This window comes from Nannospalax galili, unplaced genomic scaffold (assembly GCF_000622305.1).
Source record: "Nannospalax galili isolate Female #2095 unplaced genomic scaffold, S.galili_v1.0 scaffold321, whole genome shotgun sequence".
Lineage (NCBI taxonomy): Eukaryota > Metazoa > Chordata > Mammalia > Rodentia > Spalacidae > Nannospalax > Nannospalax galili.
The window spans coordinates 3,647,667-3,659,571 of NW_008345972.1; the positions used below are offsets into that span (position 1 = coordinate 3,647,667).

At 44.7% G+C, this 11,905-nt stretch overlaps 1 protein-coding gene across 1 annotated transcript; it reads right to left on the reverse strand.

The window, feature by feature from the left end:
• Nucleotides 1–337: 337 nt before the first annotated feature.
• On the reverse strand, nucleotides 338–4,585 carry LOC103741489 (coilin-like). Its single transcript, XM_008842301.2, is given in 5 exon segments — nucleotides 338–733; nucleotides 735–1,537; nucleotides 1,540–1,713; nucleotides 1,716–2,052; nucleotides 4,574–4,585. Coding segments are annotated over 5 exon segments (1,707 nt in total). The 3' UTR covers nucleotides 338–352.
• Between the last annotated feature and the right edge of the window lie 7,320 nt (nucleotides 4,586–11,905).

The window sequence follows — 11,905 nt, forward strand, 5'->3', positions numbered from 1 at the left end:
CTTATGGAAACAAGACTCCTACTGACGATTGCTACCTGATGGTCAAAAAAATAGAAGAGAAGCAAACATATACTGCTGTCTGCCACATTGGTATGCCTACAGGGAATGTCACCCTTAAATTGGGTTAACTGAATTAATCTGGGAGAAAATAAAGGTCTATAAACCAACACTTATATTACTTTAAATGATGAGGTAGATTTTTTCCCCCTATATGGTAAAGTGTGAGGATAACAAAAAAAAAAAAAACAACTCATACAACTTTCAAATGCTCTTTAAAATAGAAGTTCAGGCTGTGGTCACTTTCATAAATAACACATTTATAAATGAGGTGGAGAGGTTGGACTTAGACCCATCATGCACTCGAGATGTTACTTGCAGATTCAATAATCAGTCTTGGATCAATCAACTCTTTCCAAAGCACAGTAATCCTCCTCTCCTGTGCCACAGTGTACTCAACCACCTCAGTTCCATTTTCGTTGTGATAGACCAAATCAAATTTCCCAGGTTCTTTCAAGGCAGGTAAGGATGAGAGAATTTCTATATCTACTTGCTGGGTCTCTGGATCATGGCTTAATATTTTTCCTTCCTTGTAGTCAGAGACATCAGGAGAGTAGTTGGATGTTAGTTCCAAAAGCTTAAATGCAATCTTTTCTCCAACTTGAGGGGCAGCTGCCAACAGTGGTAATAGACTATAATCCTTCTCATGTATCTCTACTGGATTCTGGATAATGGTGGGATGAGTTAGTTACTATCTCATTTAATTGCTGCTCCTTCTGACACTCCAGGTTTCTATTCAAAATGCAGAAGATAGCATGCCCTTGACCTTGACCTTTGCCCCATATGCCCTGGCCCCTTGGTCCCCTCCAAGACAAGAAGTCCTCTCCTCGCCCCCATCCTCTTCCCAAATTGGTGGGTACAGACACACCGGGGAGACCAGGATCCTGTCTGCCTTTACTTGAGTCTGAAGGCTTCCATCCTATAGTACCTGGAGTCTGCAACAGCAGCCCTGGGCCTGGACACCCTCGCCCTGCAAAGAGGCCTGCTGTCTTTAGGAGGTCTGCAGCACTGGGGGAAGTATTCTTGGACACCACACACTTTTTATCTGAATCTGAGCTGAAATATGAACTGGAAGAAGAGGCTCTGGTGGCCTTGCCCTTGCTGGGATTGAAGGTGAACATGGATTTGTTGAGTGCTGTGGTTTTTGTAGCCAGCCCAACTTTTAACAGTTCAGCTGACAGTTTGTCTGCGGCGTTGCCACCCTTCGCTGTGACACTGCCCTGACCATTGCTGGATGACTCCCCAGAAGACTCAGACTCAGGGACAGAGTTGGGACCACCTTTGGGTCCAGCGCTGGCCCTGCCTTTCCTGCGGGCTTTGGCAAGGTTGCTTCTCGGGGCGCCTTTGGGAAGACTGCAGTTCTGCAGGCTCCACTCTTTCTGCGCTTTAGGAGACTTGGGGTTCCTGCTCTGTTTCCTGTGTTCACATTTCTCCTTCCTTTCTGGTGACTTCTTTTTGCTCTCCTCCTCCTCATCTGCTGTGCTGTCACTTTACTTTTTCTCTTGCTTTTTTCCCTCCCAGGCTGATCTGAGACAGGTTTTGTTTCCAGATCCAAGGCATTCTCGTTGTGGCTGTTGCTCTTTTGTTTCTTCCAATGCTTCTTGAAACACTTGTAACCTAGCTCCAATTCTTCGTCCTCCACCAACCTAAAAGCCACTTCTTTGCTTTTCTAGGTGTGAAATAAGAGTCATCACCATTACTGACTAGTACCAAGTTCTCAGGCGTTTCTCTGTCTTCTAACTTAACCCTGAGGCAGTCGTTGTCCGGCACCAGGCGTGCGCTCTTGGCGGGGGGCAGGAGCCCCCCTTCCAGGTAGAGGCCCAGGAGCGCCCTGGAACTGAAGCCGAAGCGCTGGCAGATGAGGCTGATGAGATCCGTGACGACTCGGCGTTTGTTCAAGCAGTGCGGGGTGGCTGGCGGCCGGTAGTCAAACTGAAGCCTTAGCCTAACGGTCTCGGAGGCTGATATGTTGCTTGCGCTCAACGAAGTCCAGCCCTTGGATTTTAAAGGTGGGTTCTCACTATGTGGCTCAGGCTGGCTTGTATTCCCTATATAGCCCCAACTGGCCTGGAACTCACCATCTTCCTGCCTTAACCTTCTGAGTGGTGGAATTACAGGTGTGCAACACTATACCCAGCTTGTTTCCATAGTTCTTCCTTTTCTAGTGTACCACATAGTACATACAGTTGAGTTGGAGACTGGCTCAGTGGTTAAGAGCACATCTTCTCCTATAGACGACCCCAACTTGGTTCCCAGCACCCAGGTCAGATGGCCCACAACAACCTGTAACTCCAGTTCCAGGGAATCCAAAACCATCTTCTTGCCTCGATGAGTACTACACTCGCATGTACAAAAACACACACACACACCACCACCACCACGCACACACACACAAATATTTTAAAGAGAAAAAGGGGGCTAGAGAGATGGCTCAGTGATTTAGGTCACTTGCTATTCTTGCAGAGAACCCAATTCATTTCTCAGCATTCATGTGAGGTACTCACAACTGCCTTTAACTCCAGCTCCAGGGCATCTGATGCTCTTTTCTGACCTCCTTGGGCACCCAAACACTTATGGCATACATACACATATACATGTAATTAAAAATAAAATCATTCCAGGTGTGGTAGTACATACTTTTAATCCCAGCACTTGGGAGGCAGAGGCAGGAGGATCTCTGTGAGTTCAAGGCCAGCCTGGTCTACATAGTGAGTTCCAGGACAGCTGGGGCTACAGGGAGACCCTGTCTCAAAAAAGACCAAAAAAAAAAAAAAAGCTGGAAAAATAAAAGACATTCCTGGTAGGTGCAAGTCTGTAATGCCAACTACTTGGGAGGCTGTGGCAGGAAGATATTTAGTTAAAAGCCTGTCTGGGGGGCTGAATAGTCAGTGGTTGAGAGTACTGACTGCTCTTACAGAGGACCTGGGTTCAATTCCCAGCACCCACAGGGCGGCTAACAACCATGGGTAACTCCAGTTCCAGGGGAATCCGCCTTTTTCTGACCTCCGCAGGCATTGCATGACATGGGTGCACTTATGTACATGCAGGTATAACACTCATACATATAAAATTAAAAAAAATAAAAGATTTAAAAAAAAACCTGTCTGGGCTACAGAACAAATTCAAGACCAGTCTGAGCACATTATGAGTGTGAGTGTGTGTGTGTGTGTGTGTGTGTGTGTGTGTGTGTGCCTGCATCATGTAGGTGTCCAGAGGACAGAAGAGGTGGCAGACCTCCTAGAGCTCCTGACATGGTTTCTGGGAACTGAATTTAAGTCCTGTGGAAGAAGAACAAGTACTCGTAACCATGAATCCTTATTCCCATTATCCCCAATGTTGAGATGAGTCTGTATAGACTTTGCAAAAATGATTCCTTAAAAAAATTTTTTTATAGACAAGGTCTCCTGTAGCCCCAGCTGACCTAGAATTCATTATGTAGACCAAGCTGGCCTCAACCTTACAGAGATCTGCCTGCTTCTGCCTCCTGAGAGCTGGGACTAAAGGTGTGCGCCACCACACATGGTATAAAATTTTTATTTATTTTTATGTATATGAATGTTTTGCCTGCATGTATATAAATGTACCCATGTCTGTGGAGCCAGAAGGGGCATCAGATCCCCTTTGAACTGGAGTTACAGTTGGTTGTTAGCCACCATGTGGGTTCTTGGAATTGAACCTGGGTTCTTTGTTTTGATTTTATTTTATTTTATTTTTTTGGTCTTTTTGAGACAGTCTCCCTATAGCCCCAGCTGGCCTGGAACTCACTATGTAGACCAGGCTGGCCTTGAACTCACGGAGGTCCGCCGGCCTCTGCCTCCTGAGTGCTGGGACTAAAGGTGTGCGCCACCACACCCAGCTTGAACCTGGGTCCTTTGTAAGAGCAGCTAGAAACCACTGAACCATCTCTCCAGTTCGCCTCCCTCCCCTTTTTTGAGACAGGGTCTCAAGTATCCCTTCCTGACCTTGAATTGACTATGTAATGGAGGATGACCTTGAACTCCTTTTGTTTGGTTTGGTTTTGGTGGTTTGGATTTGTTTTATTGTTGATGTTCTTTTTGTTGTTGTTGTTGTTGGTGGTGGTGGTGTGTGTGTGTGTGTGTGTATGTGTGTGTGTGTGTGTGTGTGTGTGTGGTATGCATGTGGGCCCATGTGGAGACTAGGGGTTTAGGGGTTGATGCCAGGATTATTCCTAAATTGATTCTCCACCTTATTTTTTCAGACACTGCACGTATGTAAGTGCACCTATGAGTGCAATACCCGAAGAGGCTAGAAGAGTATGTTGGATCTTTTGGAACTGGAGTTTCAGACAATCGTTACCTGCTATGTAGGGTCCTGGGAACCAAACCTAAGTTCTCTTCAAGAGTACTCAGTGCTCTTAACTGCTGAGCCATTTCTTTAGCTTATTTATTTATTTGTGTGTGTGTGTGTGCATGGTATGCCATGGCACACATATGGAGGTCATGTGGAACCCAGGAATTCAGTTCAGATCATCAAGCATGACAGCAGACATCTTTACCCATTGAGCCATCTTGCCAGCCCTCCTCACATAATTTTAGTTGTTCCTTCACAGTCTACTATTCTCTGGTAATATACAAACAACTGTGTCATGGTTTTGTTCCCTTGTGAGCTCCTATATCACATAAAATTGATGTCATTTTGTATGCGTTTTCCTATTAATCTGTCTTGTGTCAATGTAAGTCTTAAGCCATGCTGGGACTCTCAAGAGGGTGAAAGAAGAGCTAGCTCCCTTGCTCCTGTGTTCTGGGGAGGAAGACGGGATCATCAAAGACTTGGATCCCCATTTTCTCTGAGGATGCAATCCTCAGAGAACAGAAAAGAGCCACCACAAGGTAGGAATTCTCCCGAAGTCAACACTGCTAGATTTCTATCTGTAGACTCTGAAGACTGATTGATTGATTGATTGATTGATTTTGAAACAGGGTCTCACTGTAGCCCTGCTGGCCTAGAACTCCCTATGTAAACTAGGCTGGTTTTGAACTCACAAAGATCCTCCTAACTCTACCTCCCAAATGCTGGGATTAAAGGCCTGTGACACTAAACCACGCCTGATTTCTTGTAGCAATGAGTTCTTTTACGTGTTACTCTTAAAAATGGTTCTGAATTACTACTCGGTGCTTGTTGATCTTCAGGTTCCCAGAAATGCTCAGTGCATTCCTGGTCTGTCTGTGAAGTTTATCATAAGGAAGACAGGGTAAGATTCTGCTTTGTTCTCTTGAAGACTTGGCTTTGTGACCAGTGCAAATAGACCTTCTGTTCTTCGCCAGCTGGGGACAGCTTGTCAGGCTGGTTCCAGGCAACTAGCCAGCTGGAATCAAACACAGAGTGTCCCTTTGTTTAAGATGCCAATTCTCTGAGGAGTTTTTCTTAATTATCTGAGCCTTGCTTGCCTTGTTAATAAGAGTTTTTGCTTTTTATGATATCTTAGAAGAAATTCTGTTTTCTTTTCTTTTTTTTTTTTTTTTTAATTGCTGTTTTTCAGACAGGCTCCCAAGTATTCCAGGCTGGTCTTGAACTTGTTATGTAACTGAGATGGCCTTGAATTCCTGATCTTGCCTCTACCTCCCAGTTGCTGGGATTACAGATGTGTATCACCATGGCCGGCCTGAGATTGATTTTTTGGATCTTAAAAGAGACCCCACCACTTTGGCAACCTTTTTGGAACATATGTCTTGTGTCCATGGTCAGTGAAACTGTAACTGGAATTTTAGGACTCCAGCAGCCCCAACAGGCTAGGCTTAACAGCCCAAACCCCAAACATCAATTAAAGAGACAAGGGATGTTATGAGAGGAGACTTAATGCATATTGTAAAGAGGAACTTATAAAAGTGTCCAGGTGAAAGGGGACAGGAAGGACAGATAGGGCCATCTTTATATTCCTATAGGAACACATATTGTAGAAAGGAATCTGCACACAACGTAAGTAGCCTGGAACATATACACTGTTAATAGTTTATTCTGAGTTAACCTTTAACTTAGCTGTAATACAAGTGGCAACTCAAGAGGAAGGCCAGACTCAATGGCCTCCCCAGACTGCCTAGACTCAGTAGCCTTGGTGTATGCACACCCCATACTACTCAGAGAGAAGCAACAAAGAGAGAAAACTCCAACCTTAGAAACAAGCTGACCACATGACCAAGGGACAAGACTAAATGGTGGAATGATGGACTGCCTTTGCTAACACTTTCTGCATAACATGCTTGATGAAGATAAAAGCCACATGTTCACACACATAAAAATAAAAATAAATAAAGATGTATCCCAGAGATGAGTCAGGCAGGGGGCTTGTGCTGTATAGCTTCAATTGTCAACTTACATACCTGGGAAGAGGGAACCTTAATTAGGTAACTTCCTCTATCAGATTGGCCTGGGAGCATATCTATGAGGCATTTTCTCCCTTGTTGGTGTTCTGGGAGGGCCCAGCCCACTGTGTGCAGTGCCACTCCTGGGCAAGTGGTCCTGAAAGCAGGTTGAACAAGGGCCACAGGACCACCTGCCCAGGGGTGGCACCACCTATAGTGGGTTGGGCTCTCCTTCACATATCACTCAATGATCAAGAAAATGCTCCACAGACATAGCTACAGGCCAATCCACAAGAAATTCCTCAATTAAGGTTCCCTCTACCCAAGTGTGTCAAGTTGACAATTGAAACTATCCAGCACAAGCCCCCTACTGAATTCATCCTTGAGATACATCTTTATTTTTATTTTTATGTGTGTGAATGCCTTGCCTGCATGTATGTAAATTTACTACATGTGTACAATGCCCACAGAGACCAGAAGAGAGCATCAGATCCCATGTAACTGGAGTTATGAATGGTAGTTAGCCAACATGTGGGTGCTGGGAACTGAACTAGAGTTCTCTGTAAGAGCAGTAAGTGCTCTTGACCACTGAGCCACCTCTTCAACCCTAAAGATGGTTCTTGACTCTTACTGATCCTTGGAACAAAACAAGTTCTTCAAGGTCCTTATCTTAGCCAATCTTAGATAAAATACAACTCTAAAAATGTGAAACTGGGACTAGAGAGATGACTCAGTGGTTAAGAGCATGTACTGCTCTTACAGAGGACCTGAGTTCAGTTCCTAGCATCTACTTTGGGTGGCTCACCATTGCCTGTTACTCCAGCTTCAGGGCATCCAACACCTTCTTCTGGCCTCTGTGGGCACCTGCACACATTCCTCACAGACATATCTGCATATACATAATTAAAAATAAAGAATATGAGCTGGGTGTAGTGGCGCATGCCTTTAGTCCCAGCATTTGGGAGGCAGAGGCAAATGGATCTCTGTAAGTTCAAGGCCAAGCCTGGTCTACAAAGTGAGTTCCAGGCCAGCTGGGGCTACAGGGAGACCCTGTCTCAAAAATTCTAAAAAATAAAATAAAAATAAAAATAATTTAGAAAGTGAAATTAAGTTTAAAAATGATCATTTAAGTCGGGCATGGTGGCACATGCCTTTAATCCTAGCACTCGGGAGGCAGAGGACAGAGGCAGGTGGATCTCTGTGAGTTCAAGGCCAGTCTGGTCTACATAGTGAGTTCCAGGACAGCTGGGGCTACAGGGAGACCCTGTCTCAAAAAGACCAAAAAAAAAATCATTTAAAAATTGTTTAACCTGTTAAAGACACATAAAAACATCTTAGAGATTATAGAGTTTATAGATGAGTAAAATGTGCTTCATTATATCATAAATACAATTTCTCTTTCACAATGAATTTAGTTGGTTGGGAAGTTGTTGGCCCAGAGTATGTGTTATGCAAGTATGAGGACCTGAGTTCAAATCCCTAGCTTCTATGTAGTGATCTTCCTTTTATTGGAGCATGTTGATGTTGAAGATCACTGCCATGTTTAAACTCTGCAGAAAGCATGCTTGGCATACCTGTCAAGTCACCACCAGCCAAGAATGTGTATGCTGGCAAAGCCAGATGGGCTTGTATGCAGATGCAGGTTCTGAAGTACAGTGTCCTTTATGCTTAGATAAAACTCCATGCCTTATTTATGTTGCCATGTAAGCATCTGCTCTATACCTTGTAAACAGGCCACATTTTGTTACTAATAGCTTTCTGAGCCCCTGCAGACAAATGTCCTTTCATCAGCCTCCCCTTTGTTCCTAAATGAGCTTAGAGCATCTCACCCCCAAGAGCAAAAACTTTGGGAGTTGGAAACTGGGGGCTCTTTGTCCTGCAGAACAGAGAGCCTCCCAGTTTCTGACTTTCTTTACTACTAAAATGTTTCATGTATTGGTGCTGGTCCCTTCTGTGTCTACCTGTACCACCCAGCTGGGCAGGAGTTAGCAGGAGTTAACAGAAACATTTCATCCTGGAGCAAGGTTAGTTAAGACTTAGGAAGTATGGCGCACGCCTGTAGTCCCAGCACTCAGGAGTCAGAGGCAGGTGGATCTCTGTGAGTTCAAGGTCAGCCTGTTCTATATGGTGAGTTCCAGGCCAGCTGGAGCTACAGGGAGCCTGTCTCAAAAAGGCAAAAAAAGAAAAAAAAAAAAAAGACTTAGGAAGTAAACAACTCACAAGTCTTAGGAAAACCCTGAAACTTACCAGATTCTCAAGACAGCCCCCCCACCCCCACCCGGTTATAAAAGTAGTAATGACTGCTGAGCAGACTCCTCAAACTTTCAAGCTATCTGCAAGTTGTGCCGAAGACCAAGCTTCCAGTGTTTATGCATTGTCAACCGTGCTAGGATGGGCTTTTGGTGATGCAACTGCCCTTCAGTCATTCCTGCTCCTGTAAATAACCACTCATACTCTTGAAAGTAATCCCAGCAAACTCATTGGTTCACCAAGCTGGACTTCACTGGTATCTTTACTTTCTTGTCAGTTCCTTATCTGGGGTGGGTAGACATTTGTTCACATGATCCCAGGAATAGTGTCACACAATGCATTTGGTGCCTGAACAGGGACTGACAGAACCAAAGATAAGTTGGGGAGGAGTGGCTGCATGGCCCCTTCAGTGGGTGCTGAGACGTGTAGCTGAGGCTGATTTGTGTGAGGGCGGAGCATCCACAGGGAAATCTCGATATGGCTACCTTTCCCCATGTGGCATGGGATATTGTGCTCCTTGCTGTGCTGGTGGTTGATAGATTTTAGAGCGCAGAGTACAGGAACAGGAAACAAAGAGACCAAGTCTGACCTCAACAGACGAGACTGTATTTATTAGCACACTGAGGGGCAACAACCTTCCCTTGGGATGAAGGCTGTGCACAGAGTGAAGTGAGGCTTAGGGTTTTATAGGGTCTCTAGGAAGGCAGCTCCAAAGGGAAGTTTGGAAGCAGCTGCAAGGGGTGGTCTAGAGAAAGCTACTGGAGGAAGTTTGTTCCTGCCAGGGGGAAGTCTGTTCCCAATATAGAACCAGATGCTCTTAGGATAGGGGTTGGGGGACCAGATGCTCTGTGGTCAGGGGTCCCTTGTAGTGCCAATTTCCTTTAGTGGTTGCATATTCTCTGTGATGAGTGACCGGACATGACAATCAAGTCTGAGCTGAGAATGAAACACCTGTGGGGAGAATTCTAGGGTGGCTACCTTCCTTTAGTCGGTTAGGGGTAGTATGCCTCCTTGATGAATGGGGTCTACCTTGTGAGTATGGGGATGCTCCCCAAACAGCTGATGGATTAAAGAACGTATTACCATTCCTGAAAATAACATGTATGGGATGGGATCATACCAGGCTGGGGCATCAGTTGTATGGCCCCTGCAACATTTAACTGAGGCTCAGCTGTCTTCCCATTAATAACTTGCTTGTTTAAGGAAGGAATTGGATGCTATCCTCTACATTAGCCTCTAATTTGGAAAATCAGAAAAATGGGAGGATGAAACAAGTGTTGGCGTATTGCTTCTTACAGCTGGAGGGCTTAAAAGTAAAGAACACAGCTCATCTATGTTAAAGAGCTCTTCCTGGGATCTGAAAAGTTGGACCCATAGGAAGAATCAGGTAACAAGGAAGGAGTGAGAAAAAGTAAAGTTGATAGAAAATACCCTTGAGGTCCAACCTGTAATACAGAGTAAGGGAAAATCCATAATTCAGCATGAAGATGGAAACCTTAACAATGGCCCATGACGATTGTGATAGGCAGGGAGTGTTCTGTCTGTCTCTCAACCGCTTGGATTTGGAAAGACTTAAACAAACAATGAAAGTTTTTAGCACAGCCTGTATTGTGAAGCTGTGGGATATGTGGGCAGATGGGATCCATCTAAGCAATGTACTCATCCCTCTTTGAGGCAAAGGCAACATAACCTGTGGAAATATGAGGGAAATCAGTTCCTGATGGACTAGCTTGTAGGAACCACTAGAGATATTTGGTTTTTCCCAGCTGAAGCCCCCATGAATATCAGAATCTAGAAGAGAACAGAAGGACAGGCATTACTCAAAGAAGTAGGCATGAGAGAGGTGTTGTTTGATGCCTGTTCACTGGGCCTGATGGAGCTGTGTTTACAGGAGAGTTGAAAAAGAGGCTGACTCCTGGGGCTGGAGAAATGGCTCAGCGGTTAAGAACAGTGAATGTTCTTGCAGATAGACCCGGATTCGAATCCCAGTACCCACATCCAGGGGATCCAACAGCCTCTTCTGTCCTCCTCGGGCATTGCACAACACGGGTGCACTTACCTACATGCAGGCAATACATGCATACACATAAAAATAATAAATATTTTTAAAAATTTAAAAAAAGAAAGAAAAAGAGATTGATTCCTCAGGGACCTCCAGATTGGTATGGGGCTTTAGTGGCTTTGCTGAGTCCCATGGTGGGATGTGATCTTTATGAAATAAGAGATGCTCTGGCAAATCTAAATGATACAGACCAACATGTAAATTGGGTTTGTAAAGTGAAAAAGCAATCAAGAGGGGATGAAAGATCAAAAGAGACAAAGTCTTTATAGGTTACTCAAAGGCAAATGTGGCAAGACCTATGTTTAGCTGGAGTTCCTAGAAGGGAAAAAAAAAAAAATCAACAGAAAGCCAAATGCTGTGTCAGTAAGCTTCTGGAATGCTTTAAGCCTGGGGGACAGTTCAAATAAAGCCTGTCCTAGGGGTGGGCAATTATCACCCCAGAATATGTGATGTGAAACATACTGGGGGTAGAGATTATTCACTAGGCTGGGGTACTTTCAATAGCCAGGTGTGGCTCATAGAAAGGCAAGAGCTGAGCTGAAGAGATTGCTCAGCGGTTAAGCGCACTGACTGCTCTTGCAGAGGATGTAGGTTCAATTCCCAGCACCCACATGGTGTCTATGAACTGTCCTTAACTCCAGTTCGAGGGGAATTGGAAGCCCTCTTCTGATCTCTGCAACATTGCACAACATGGGTGCACTCACATATATGCAGGCAATACACTCATAAAATAAAAATAATTAAAAAAAATTTTTTTGAAAGGCAAGATCTACACTACTGGCCTGTAGCATGTCAGAACCAAGGGATGGCTCTAGTGGCAGACCTGGTAAGCCAGCCTCACTGAGACCATCGGATGGACAGAGGCCCCAAGGCAACAGCAGCATGCCAGATTGAACAGGCCAGCTGGCTAAAGAAAATGTCTCTGGATAATGGAAGGCTAAATTGGGTAGTGTCTCCCCTCCATGCTGCTGTACCAAATATTTCTTTTGATGGAAGAACTGATAGAAGTGATGAGATCTTTTCATACCATATTGGACCTTGATAAGTTTCTTTTATAGTAACCCCTTAGGGAGAATTTATTATAGGTCCTTGATTTTAGAGCTTTAAAACTTTTTCTTTCTTTCTTTCTTTCCCTCTTCCATCCTCCCTCCCTCCCTCCATCTTTCTCCTTCCTTCCTTCCCTTCCTTCCTTCCTTTCTCTCTCTCTCTCTCTCTC